Source organism: Dendrobates tinctorius, unplaced genomic scaffold, assembly GCF_039654945.1.
Source record: "Dendrobates tinctorius isolate UK_male_01 unplaced genomic scaffold, ASM3965494v1 ptg000016l, whole genome shotgun sequence".
In the NCBI taxonomy this organism is placed as follows: Eukaryota; Metazoa; Chordata; class Amphibia; order Anura; family Dendrobatidae; genus Dendrobates; species Dendrobates tinctorius.
In genome coordinates this window covers 47,287,213-47,300,704 of record NW_027361684.1, presented here as the reverse complement: position 1 = coordinate 47,300,704, position 13,492 = coordinate 47,287,213, and the positions used below count along the sequence as shown (strand labels likewise).

Genomic DNA, 13,492 nt, shown 5'->3' with positions numbered 1-13,492 from the left:
TTGGGTGACGCAATGAGTATTGAAATAACTGATTGCTCGAACACTGAACAAACCCCTGAAGAAACCATTTTTGCTGAGGCGAAACCCTTGGTCAAACCATACATCAGTGTTTCCCACGAGGTGGCGGATCTTTAGATTTTCATGAATAAGTGCATTTTAATCCTTGTTGGTGAATATATTTATTAAATAGTTGCTCTTTCATCATCCAGGTTGTTGGACTTGTCCTATTCATGCAGCAGCTCCGATTGTGATTTATTTTTGGATTGATGCAGCTACATTTACATGCATTTTTTTTAAAGGGGCATCTACACTGCACGATTATCGTGAATAGGTGTTCCTTATTTGTTAGTTGAAATAATCGCTTAGGTCGCACAAAAGATCATCATTCTCGGCAGCTCATCATCCTGTGTAAACAGGTCCTGTGCTGCAGATGAAAACAGTTATGTGCACTGAACGATCTATTGCCGATCTATCTGGGAAAACAGGATATTAAATGACTACAAACATGTAGCAGATCAGTGATCATTGGTGGAAATGGATCCTTGGGCAGAAACATGTAGCGGTCACAACTCAGCTGAAAGGAGTGCCAACATGCGGTGTGACCACAAACCAGCACAGTGATCTAATTGGCTGTTCATGTCTGTGCTGGTAAAGAGTCGTCAGCATTCGTCATCAATGCATTATCCCTACGTAGTCTATTCTTCTTGTAGTTTTTTTTATTCTTGTTGACTCCATTTTCATTTATTACCAATATACATTACTAATATACACCAAAGATAAATTTAACAAAAGGTTACCCTTAGGGGGTAGCAGGGTAGCTCCCGAGCGCAGCTGTGATCACAGTCGATGCCTCTTATAAAGGTTGATCTTGATGGTGTTTCTGGTGCCAGATCAAGGTCATGATCAATCCACTGTCCCCACTGCATGAACATGAGAGACCGTTGTTTGTCCAGGGTCTGTTCTCTCTCTGGGAATCGGATAATCTGATTCGACACAGCTCTTGCCTGAAATACAACAGAACTGCGTCAAAAGTAGGAAATGTAGGCAGCATTACAAAATTATCAGTAAGACAAACTTTATCGATGGAAGAGCTTTTTCCTTAATGTATAGATTTTCTATTATTGCCTTCGAACACAAGTTAAAACTAAGCAATGTAATAAGTTCAGGAACAATCTAATCCCCAAACACTTCATCTTCATTCTTCTTGCATTATAGGTACTGGAACATCCTTTCCCTCACTTGAAGCTATTGACTACTAAGGGTATGTGCACACTTTGCGGTTTCTGCTGCGTTTCCGCAGAGTTTCTGCACCTGCGGGTCCACAGCAGATTCTGCTGCGTTGTACAGTACCTTTATTTCCGATGGAAATAAAAAAAAGCTGTGCACATGCTGCGTTTTGAAAACCGCAGCAAAACCGCGCGGAAAAAAACGCAGCATGTCAATTGTTTGGTGCAGAAACGCTGCAGTTTTACACCTCATCCATTATGAGGTGTAAAACCGCAGGGCAAAACCGCAGAAAAACCGCAGATAAACCGCAGGTCTTTGTCCTGCGGATTTACCTGTGGTTTTCTCTACAAAATCCGCAGAGACAAAAAACTGTGTGTGCACATACCCTAATGGCTTGCCTGCCCCAAACTGAATACCTGCTTCCCTTCTACGGAGAGACAAAGATCCTCTCCTTGTAGCTGTCATCCGCCTCAGTGTAACTTTTGTAAGACGGATTACACTTCAGAACAGGCAGTGGAGGGCAAGTTAGACTAAAGGGGGGCACCTAATGTCTATTTATCATGTTACCTCTTAAATGGGGTCACTTTGTCTGAACATAGTGACCATTTAATTTTTTCATAAAGCGTAAACAAAATGTACCTCCTGACACTTCCTATAGACACATCAGAAGATTAGTCTGGTGGCCTACTGCTGCATTTGTCACAAGCCTACATGACCTTAACCACCGAGTCTGTATACTCACCAGAGGTAAACGGAAACCATTGATTCTACGATCTTCTGTCCAACCTTTAGGGAGCCCTCTGCCATCTTCATACTGAGCTGGTAGCAGGCGTGTGTACGGCCTATTGGAAACTCCAAAGTTTGGAAACTTCCTGAAGAAGCAAATGTCAGCATTATTCAAAACGCATCCTGTATATTGACATTTGTTCTGTTCTTGCCTGTGCCACAGTGGACCCTCAATGTCCCTCGTTACCTAATTTTCATTGCTGATGTGGCGCCCCAGGAGTATTGTTGCCACAGTGGCATTACCTTCCTCCTAGGGAGGGTGATGTCATGCTTGGAAACAACGAAGGGTCTCTCTATCAGTTAAAAACAACACACAGTACAGTTCCCACTCCAGGCCAGCAGGGGGAGCTCTGAACCAAACTGGGGGAGGAGCTGATCTCTGGGGGCCGGGAAGGGGAAGTTAAGTCAGTTCTGTGAGGAGGGCAAAGTGTGTGGATGTGGAAAAGAGGAGCTGGAGGATTGAGGGGAATTCAGGCCCATTTCTGGCTTCAAGCGCATGGTTCGGAGTCCGGTATCCAAAGTTGTATGGATGCTGATGGTCCTGCAGGAGAAACCGGAGGAACAGAAGGCTGTAAATGCTCTGTTCCCAACTAAGACTCGGAGCCACAGCAGTAACGTGTGTGAGCCAGAAGAGATAGGAGGCTACGGCTGCCTGCCATACGAGGGGCGTTCTAAAACGAGCAAGCAAGGGGGACTTCAGTGTAACTCAGTACTGCAAGTACCTCGGATAAGCGCAAGGATGGAGACTACACAACCCATCTGCATAGAGAGATTCCTAAGCTGCTTCCAGGCTAATCAACTCCTGTTCCATCTGTGATCTGGATCCTGGACTGCACTGACAAAGCACAGTAAAGGTAAAGGAAACTGCACCCTGTTGTGTCATTGCCTTCTTCCTGCAACCCCTTCAGCACTGCTACATCTCTGTGCCTAACACTGCAACCTCTCCCTCAACACCTATTACTACTGCACTGGGACTACAGCTCTACCTGTGGGGAGCTTCAACATCACTACACCATCTGTCCTAGAGAAGCTACCCTGCAGCGCTGGTCAAACTGACCAGAAACCACAGGTGGCGTCAAGAATCATCTCAATAACTTTATCACTCTACCCCTTTTACATTGACTGCCTGAGGCCACGGACCGGATCACTGCCACTGTGACATCTCCCATTGAAATCAACGAGCCCGGCATTGAGTACCCTACTTCCTCCGGGGCTGGTCACTGATACATCAGAACATTACCAAATGGCTTTCTAGGTGGACAGCCTTTAAGCCTTCTTCTCACCTGTTATTGCACTCTCCTGTGAAGGTACGATAACGACTTTGTTGACAATTTTTTGGAAGATGTAGGAAAGCATATCCAGAAACCTTATGCAACATGTCTATCTGGTTGGCCGTCAGCAGGTCTGTGAAACACATGATAATTTGATGTAACACATATAAAGTGCTAGTTACAGGGCCCATCAGATGCCAGACTATCAAACATTCCAGATTAACAGACAGATTTACTGAAAAAAATAAATAAATTAAAGTGGCTTGTGTGGGATCTGGAACTCAACAGTAGGTTTGGTCAACACACAAAAAGGTTTGTCTACGGTTAGAAAAACAGCACCATCCTTGTCAGTAGGTTGTGTCTGGTATTGCACCTCAGCTCTATTCACTTCCCTGGAGCTGGGTGACAACACTAGACTCAACCCACAGTCAAAGGTAGTACTGTCACAGACCAAGCAGACATGTTTTTCCAATCCTGGACAACCCCTTTAAGTATGATAATAAAGTCTAATGTCAATAGCGGTCTTTGTAATGAATACTAAGAATGGATGCTTGAGAAATTAATGTATGATGTAAAAGTAATGGTGAACACTCAATATTTTCAATGTGCTTATTATTACAGAGTAATTCCACTCAGTTTCTGACATTCAGTTAAAATGCCTTTATATGGGCCACAAAGGGGTTGGGCCCACCATTATATATCACATGCACTTTATAGACCATTAAACTAATTAATTATATTTGCAACTTATATAGTGTGAAATGGAACCCGCCAGCACATTTTTACATATGGAGGTAGTGGCAATCTGATGTCTGGTCTAGAGAGTCCTGTGGAAATCAGGCTGGAAGTGCATTGGGGGGGTGCCGAAGCACTTAGATTGCTGCCTCCAAGTGCACTGGCACTTTGCAAAAAAGGCATAATTTGTATTGGGAGACAAGAGCCTGTACAGCCATACCACTAATCCCATATGTGAAGATGTACTGACAGTTTTCCTTTTTTACATGGTATGTCATCACCTAATGTTCAAAGGGTTCTAGCAATATGCAGGTCTGCCTGCTAAGTGAGAGTGCTGAAGGACACACATGCTCAGTCGCTCTTCTCATATCCAGTTGTTTGTATACTAATTAACTGCTCACTGCAGAGGAGTCGATATAGCAGTGATTCTCTTTCCCTGCAAATTATTTCTGTTGCTGCTTTGCAGTGAACAATCACCATGCAGAGACATGGCTGTGGCGAGAGTGACTGAGCATGTGTGTCTTTCATCATTCAGCTCATCGGATGGACCTGCACATTGCTGTACAAACTGAGCTCTAGGTGACGCCATACTAAGTAGGATATGTAAATAGAAACAGGCGGGGGATTAGTTATAAAAGGAGGGTAAGAGGGCATGGGTCCATATTGAATATTTGCCCATGGCAGCATAAATTGTGCTCAGCTTTAGGTATTCTGAAAATGCGTATATGTCTAATAAATGAGATGTGACAATAGGCGCTTATGTGGTGTACAGGAGTCTGTTATTCTGTCTACAGCGTGTAAGTTGCAGGCACTGACAGAAAAGTTAGGCGGTGCTCACGTCTGTCCAGACCTTCCACATATCTGTACTGTTTTTGGATCAGACAAATGGGGTACCGTAAGTGATCAACAGTCACGCAAATGGAAACAGAGGAGGCCAACTGATCCTTATAGTGGTTGTTGCAGTTTTTTTAGAACAAAGCTATAAATTCTGCATGTAAGACTTTTTTTCCATTCTAAAATAACAGATACTAAACAGATCCTATAACAATCAGTGAGGCCCCTCTCCTACTTCCAGAACTGAGGAACACTTATTTTGTTTGTTCCTTGAACAGAACAGATATATGGTATGTCCGAATGTGAACAGTGTCTTGTCTGAGCTGAAGTGTGAGGACCTTGTAGAAAAACATCATAGGTTTCGGCTTTCTGGACCCCTGAGAGAATTATATTAGGGGAGTAAGAGACTGCTATTGAAAACAGTGAAACCTCAATCCTTCTTGCACAAAAATGCAAAATGTGCTACCTGGGAAAAGGGTCAATATTTTACATTGAGCATTTACTCATCATCAGTTCCTAATGAGCCGACAACTTGTGTTCCTCAGGCTTTACAATACCTGATCTTTAGCTGACCTCACATTGCCCTCCTCTCTGGTACCTGAGATGTTGAAGGGACGACTGTAGACGCTTTGCACCTTCTCGGTCAGAAGATCAAGCGTGGTCTCTATGTAATCAGCGGCTCGGATGTGTGTTCTGCTTGTTGCCACAGGCTGCTTGAAGTAAGTCATGACGTCAGATGGAGTCATGGTCCTTTTCTTAAGACGCTCTTTAAGGCTTAAAGTACAAGACATTCAGTCAGCATACACCTACTGATAATAACATAGCAGCCTTATGTAATGATACAAAACATAGCGTTAGCGAGTAAAACCACAACAATCACTCAGGAGAAGTGTGACCAATTCCATATATCCTTTTCTATATTAACAATGAACATCCGAGATCCTACTAAGGCTGGTGTCCCACTTGCAACTGCAATGTGAGAAACTCACACGAGTTTCTCGCTTCAATACCCGGCACTCAGGACCGGAGCGTTCAGCTCCATAGAAATATATGCAGCCACACACTCCGGTCCCGAGTGCCGGTGGCAGTGCCGGGTATTGAGGCGAGAAACTCACGCAAGTGTGACACCGGCGCCTAACCTGAACTCACAGCATCATAGGCCTATGATTGTGTTCATTTGGGTCAGGACTCAGGAGACCTGCAGATGGTCCACAAATTGTGGCCATAATGCGGACTTGAAAATATGTCCGCTATGCGGTCAAAATAATTAACCCTAAGGCCGGGGTCACACTGGCGATTAAATCGGACGAATGCAATGCGATAAAAAATCGCATTGCATTCGTCCCAATGTTATTCTATGGGGCAGCTCCCATCATGCGATTTTTGATCGGATCCGATCCTCGGACCGAGACAATTGCAGCATGCTGCGATTCTCACCGATTTTCGGATCGTATTCGACAATACAAGTCTATGGGGGCGATAAAAAATGGGACTAAAAACGGACTAGATGTGTGACTTGCGATAAAATCGCACCCGGTGTCCTTTAGCAAAAGCCGGCAATTCTTCCAATACAGTAAAATCACAGAGACCGGTTAAATAAAGAATGAATAGATCTAGACACATATATATATATATATATACATATATATATTTTATACATGTCATAGAGACACATTAATATATATTATAAATTCATACAGTTCATCATAGCAGAATAGCCAGAAACATTTGCCGGCTTTTGTATAATTATTCTCCTGCCCGACATGAAATGACACATGGTTTACATATAGTTAACCATTTCATTTCATGTTTTTTTTGTTATGTCTATCACAATTAATTAGATGAGGGTTTGTGGGTAAAATTTTGGAGTTGTAGGGGTTAATTTAAGGGGTTAATTCGTTGTATGAAATTACGGGGACTCCCTGCAGCCTCAGTGACATCAGCGGGAGTCCCCGCAATTTAATATAACGAATTAACCCCTTAAATTAACCCCTACAAGTCAAAAATTTTAACCACAAACCCTCATCTAATTAATAGTGATAGACATAACAAAAAAAACATGAAATGAAATGGTTAACTGTATGTAAACCATGTGTCATTTCATGTCGGGCAGGAGAATGATTATACAAAAGCCGGCAAATGTTTCAGCGGCTATTCTGCTATGAAGAACTGTATGAATTTGTAATATATATATTAATGTGCCTCTATGACATGTATAAAATATATATATATGTGTCTAGATCTATTCATTTGTTTGTGTGCGGAAACCTGTCATTGGGCTCCATTATATGTCCATTTAGCTATCCTGCGAGAAAATCTCGCCAGACGGATGTCAAACGGATCCTTACATGCGATTAAAATCGCATCAATTAAAAAAAATCGCATCAAAAACGGATCAATGGTTAAGATACCTTTGTGCGATTTCGGACCGTTAAAATGGGACCTTTTTTTAATGGTTGTGTGTGACTCCAGCCTAAGACTCTGTAGACATAACCATTTTTTCCCTTATGACTAGGGGCTTTAGACTTGTAGTTCTATTCTTGCCAACAACAGAAATGATGCCACATAGGAATATAATGCAATGATATGTAGTTTTCTATCTGCAGGACTTACACATCCCGGGTGCGCTTGTAGGCCGTATCTACCAGCTTCTTGGCTTCGCTGACTGAGCTGAGAATAAGATTATTATCCAGCTCCTCCACTCCATCTGGGTGGTAGAAATATATGAAATTATATGATTCAATGAGGAATGAAGACGACAAGATCAGTAAATACTGTGCCTAGGTCATGTATGTACAGCCAGTGTTAGGGCTCATTCAGATGTCAGGGATTTTTCTCAAATGGAATAAAATGAACCTATTATTTTGGGTGAGGTTTTCATCAGTATTTGATCATGTGTCATATTTTGCAATCAGATTTCCTTTTTTCCCCCTCTCAAGCTTCACCTATTAAACAAATATGAAAATCGGGCAGCACACAGACTGCACACAGATGGCATCTGAGTAATGTCATTCATGCATTAGTGAGTTAGATCCGTGACTCAGATCAAAATCGGACATCTCCCCTTGTTTTGGTGCAGACCTCTCGGTCTACTACAAAAAAGAAAGACATGGATATGTGAATAGTACTATGTAGTATAATGGGCACAAACACGAATAGAACTTGTAAGTGAAAAACTGAATGAGCTCTTAAGCTACGTGTCAGTAGTGCACATTGAGTTTGTGCACTTAGCAGAATGAATAATCTCCCAGCTCATAGTTTTACGCTCCTGATTCACCACACAAAGGCTAAATGTATGTCATTATGGCCTCTGGACAGTATGCATCTGCATGCATTTTAATTAAAGGTAACCTGTTATGTAAAAAAAAAAAAAAAAAAACAATATTTGCCTGCAGATATGGGGTTAATCTGCAGGCTAGAAGCGTTCTAAACCTGCCCGGTGCCCGCACTGAGAGCCCTGCTGCCTGGAGGAAATTAACTTTATTCCTCCCAGTAGGCTAGGGCTTTCAGTCATAGGGATGGACAAGCGTAGACTCAGTCACCACTCAGTGCATAGCGAGCGGCAGCTGTAACTGCGCCCCCAGCTTCACTTAGTGCCAAGGGTGTGGTTTCAGCTGCAGCTGACTATGCACTGAGCGGTGACTGAATCAATGCCGGCCCACCCCTGTGACTGAAAACACAAGCCTACCACCAGGAGGAATAAAGTTAATTTCCTCCTGGCAGCGGGGCTCTCAGTACAGGTTCAGAATGCTATTAACCTACACACTAGTTCCATATCTGCAGGTTAATATAGTTTTTACATGACAGGAACCCTTTAAATGTATAGGAAAGCACAATAGACTGCAATAATATTATATGCAATATAATATTGGACAAATACATTAATTGCCACAATCACGTTTTTCCACTATTCACATTAACAAAAGGAAAAATAAAACACCAAATGTTAAAATCACCAGGAGAATGTCATTTTCATTCTTATAAATGTCACCAATTAAATTGGGCACATAACATTTAAATATTACTGTTACCCGCTGTGCCAAACACTTGTATTCTTTTTCTATGACTATATTTTTACTCACTGTTACCATTGTGTGCATTTTTTTCACGTACAATATAAACTATAAACCTGGTGTTCATCATTTACATCAGAAGAGCAGGATCAATAAATAGTTATAAGATAGATAGAGAGATAGATCTATAGATAGACAGACTGATAGATAGGGGATATAGCTAGCTAGCTAGAATGATAGATAGATAGATCAGATAAATAGATAGATAGATAACAGATAGATACCGTAGATAGATATCGGATAGATAGATGATAGATCAGATAAATAGGTAACAGATAGATAGATAGATAGATATGGGATAGATAGATAGATGTTATGAATGGGTCACCGAGGAGGATAGCAGGCCCAGGTTAAGCAACAGAAAACCAGCGAGGCTGGTAACTAAGCGGATTGCAGACCCCTGATCCTATCCACACAACAAGCAGTAGCCGTGGAGTGTACCTACAATGAGCCTAGACGCCTCGGCACAGCCGGAGAGCTAACTAAGCCTAAAGCAAGAAAGGGGAAATCTAAACTGCCCCAGAGCAGACCCAAAAGGAATAGATAGCCCCCAAACATATATTGTCGGTGAGACAAGATGAAAACACAAACGCAGGCAGGAAAATAGACTGAGCAAATGATGAGGCCCACACTGACAAGACAGGACAGGAAAGACACTGTCTGCAATCACGCAAAAACCCTGCAAAAAGTCCAACACGTCTGATGCACAAAAAATACTGAAGTCGCACGACTTCGCCCCCACTATATCAGCACTCTGATATATTCTGAAAGCAAAGCAAAAGAGACCAATATAACAGGGGACAAAACAAACTGGCACAAGCTGTAACATATGGGCGGTGATTCAGCACAGCCCCAGTCGGAGCTGGCCCGCACAAAGCAGAAATAGACAAAACCAGATCAAATGCAAACAGAATAGCAAATGAACCACTTAGCTGAACCATGCAGGGACAGAGCAGGAGACATCAGACCTCAGGAGTCACAGGAAGAAAATCAGCAGCAGGGATAGAGGGAGTCGGCTGTCTTAAATCCCAATCTGAAACCCCAGATCTCCAATCGTCATCATTATTAGGTGGCAAGCCTCTGTCAATCAGATCAGCTCCACTACCTCCAGTAACCACTAGAGGGAGCCCAGAAAGAGAACTCGCAACCCCTCTGTCAATCTGACCAGCTCCACTACCTTCAGTAATAACCAGAGTGAGGCCAGAATGAGAATTCACAACAGATAGATAGATAGATAGATAGATAGGCCATATTCAGATGAACATATTGGAGCAGTCATGTTTGTAAATTGTGGATATCACTGGCTCCGGATGCTCATCCACATGGCGGACAGGTGCAGAAGTGCATATTATTTAGTGCAGACTATTGCATGCTGCGATTATTTCCATGTGGGCATGAGATCTGTGTGTAAAATCGCTCATGTGCACTAGCACAAAGGGTACAATTAGCTCTTGTGATATCCGAGTGTAGACACCAATACATTAGATAAACAGCACTTATTTATAATGTAGATGCGTTGCCTTCACATTTAGGCTAGGTCTATGCCGAGACCTTTCGGATAACTGATTTTAATAGACCTACACGTACAGTCCAGGGAAATACAATAATCTGAATGCCTTCCTGTCCTACAGCTGTCACTTAAAATCTTCTGACATAGAGAAGATGATTAAATTGCTTAAAATACAGACTCTTTTGAAGCCCAAGTTCTATGGAAGCGTTGCAGTATGTGGGCAGTGCTGCTGCTTTCTTATGGAGGATTTAAGACCAACATCCTGGATTTGGGCCTACACTACATATTCTCCACACAGTGCTGCTCCAATTTTGGCTTTTCTTTCTTTTATCTCTATCCATCATCTGTGTGTTGCTGAACTTTGCACAACATAAGCGGATACTTAAATGTGGCAAATGAATCATACAAAAACAAGAAGCGTAACTTTCTGCAGACGATTGCAAAGACTGATGTTGGCCGGTCAATAGATATTAAGCATTTAAAAAATGGGTTAGTTACCGTAAAAAGAAGGTGTAACCATGTGCAACGATCCAAACACCAGAAGGAGACAGCTAAGTCTCTGCAAGGAAGGCATGTTCTTACTCCTAGAATGAAAGTTTGATTTTCATAAAATTACTGAAACAAAATAGCCAACACACAGTGCATAATACCACGGTTATATCTTGAAGTCTGGTAAAATTCAGCTGTAACACAAGAAGCAAGCAGCTTTTCCTGCTATGAAGCTACAAGGTTTGCTGATGCTTACAGTAAGATAAGAAGTCCTGTAACACAAGATGTCTCACCTTCTTTCTTTTGGATGCAAGTTCCTTAGAGTGAGAAGCCTTTATAAAGACCAGCTACAAGGAGAGCCTGAAGGGGGTCATGAGGAAGTCATGTTTAGAAGTTGCACTAACACAATTGCAAAAACAAGAGAAAGTCACTTAGGAAATTCACATAAAGATAAAGATCTGTACAGCTAATTGCATAATTTTCTGAATTAACACACTGGAAGAAAAGACTCCACCATTGCTGCTGGATTGCTGAACTTGCAAATCAACAACACTTGGGAAATAGGTTAGTTTTGATAGACCTCAGCAGAGAAATGTTCAAAACTGAAGAGTGCTGCAGAGAACTGCAGATCAGCCTCTGTTTATTGGGATAGCAACTGATCCACAGTAACTGGAAATAACAGATAATAGCAGGTAGCAGTGGTGCGATGTGTCTAACCCCCACCGATCTGATACTGATGACCTATGCTGTGGATAGGTCATCAATAAATATATATAGTTTTTTTAATTCGGGTCAATTTTTATTGGTTTTTAAACATTTTACAGAAAGAAAAAACAAGATATTCAAATCAGAAAATTTGAACCCCAACTTTTCCCTCTCCCCCAACAACCAACCCACCCTTTCAAACACCAGTCGTACTCGACTAGAACCCAAATTACAGTACACAAAGGAATATAAAGTCCAAAACTCCTACATCATGTCTTTTGACACTTTGTCAAGGCAGTCCAGACATATAGAGTATCTTTTAAGGCTCTTTAGCACAACATTAAGTAACAATAATTAATTACGACCCTTCCAAGGAGACCAAAGATTGCCAAAATATGCACTTCTTTTCCTTTTGGAATATATGCCTTTTTCAACCAAGATAAGAGATTTTACATGTTTGATGTATTACCTGAAGGATGGAGGTCTCTCTGAGATCCAGTTTTTAGCAATTAGTTGCCTGGCAGCGAACAGCAGGCGTGCAATAGTAATTTTCCCCACCTCTTCCACACGCAGCTCATCAACGTATCCCAGAATACAAATTAGGGGTCTTTAGACACTGTACATTCATAAGCCAATTCTATAAGGTTAAGAATCACATTCCAAAGTGTATACAATTTCAGGCAAGACCATAACATACAATCTGGTTTCCGCCCCCATCACTCCACTGAGACAGCCCTGACCAAAATTACTTATGACCTACATACAGCCAAAGCAAACGGACAATACTCTATACTCCTGCTTCTAGACCTGTCCTTCAACACAGTTGACCACTGTCTCCTACTACAGATCCTCTCCTCCTTTGGCATCAAAGAAATCGCCCTATCCTGGATCTCCTCATACCTCTCAAACTGCACATTCAGCATCTCCCACTCCCACACTACCTTCTCATCCCACCCTCTCTCTGTTGGAGTCCCCCAAGGCTCTGTTCTAGGACCCCTACTCTTCTCAATTTATACCCTTGGCCTGGGTCAACTCATAAAGTCCCATGGATTCGAGTACCACCTTTATGCTGACGACACTCAGATCTACCTCTTTGGCCCAGAGGTCACCTGTCTGCTGTCCAGAATCCCGGAGTGTCTATCAGCCATATCCTTCTTCTTCTCCTCTCGCTTCCTCAAGCTCAATATGGACAAATCGAACTCATCATCTTTCCTCCATCTCACAGATCTTCCTTACCTGACCTATCTATCACAATTAATGACATCACGCTTTCCCCAGTACCAGAAGTCCGCTGCCTCGGAGTAACCCTTGACTCTGCCCTGTCCTTCAAACCACACATCCAAGCTCTTTCTACCTCCTGTTGCCTCCAGCTCAAAAATATTTTCAGAATCCATCCTTTCCTCAACCCTCAATCTACTAAAATGCTTGTGCACGCTCTCATCATCTCCCACCTTGACTACTGCAACATCCTTTTCTGTGGTCTCCCTGCTAACACCCTCGCACCTCTCCAGTCCATCCTTAACTCTGCTGCCTGACTAATTCATCTCTCTCCTCGCTACTCTTCCGCTTCTCCCCTCTGCAAATCTCTTCACTGGCTTCCATTCCCTCAGCGTATCCAGTTCAAATTACTAATACTGACCTACAAGGCCATCTATAACCTGTCTCCCCCATATGTCTCTGAACTAATCTCCCAATACCTTCCCTCACGTAATCTCCGATCCTCCCAAGACCTCCTTCTCTCCTCCACACTTATTCTGTCCTCACCCAACTGCCTCCAAGACTTCTCCCGAATAGCCCCCATCCTCTGGAATTCTTTGCCCCAACATGTCCGACTATCAAGCACATTCGGATCCTTCAGACGG

At 42.5% G+C, this 13,492-nt stretch overlaps 1 protein-coding gene across 1 annotated transcript in view; it reads right to left on the bottom strand.

Moving 5' to 3' along the window:
- LOC141080538 (myeloperoxidase-like) overlaps positions 1-11,514 on the bottom strand; it is a 29,131-nt gene extending 17,617 nt beyond the window's left edge. The window contains exons 1-7 of the mRNA XM_073565804.1: positions 11,219-11,514; positions 10,935-11,020; positions 7,467-7,560; positions 5,452-5,627; positions 3,297-3,417; positions 1,970-2,099; positions 798-1,004 (exon numbers count right to left, since the gene is read on the bottom strand). Of these exons, the coding sequence (XP_073421905.1) occupies positions 798-1,004; positions 1,970-2,099; positions 3,297-3,417; positions 5,452-5,627; positions 7,467-7,560; positions 10,935-11,010 (804 nt within the window). The 5' untranslated portion in view covers positions 11,011-11,020; positions 11,219-11,514. The remainder of the gene's footprint in view (positions 1-797; positions 1,005-1,969; positions 2,100-3,296; positions 3,418-5,451; positions 5,628-7,466; positions 7,561-10,934; positions 11,021-11,218) is intronic.
- Positions 11,515-13,492: the final 1,978 nt, after the last annotated feature.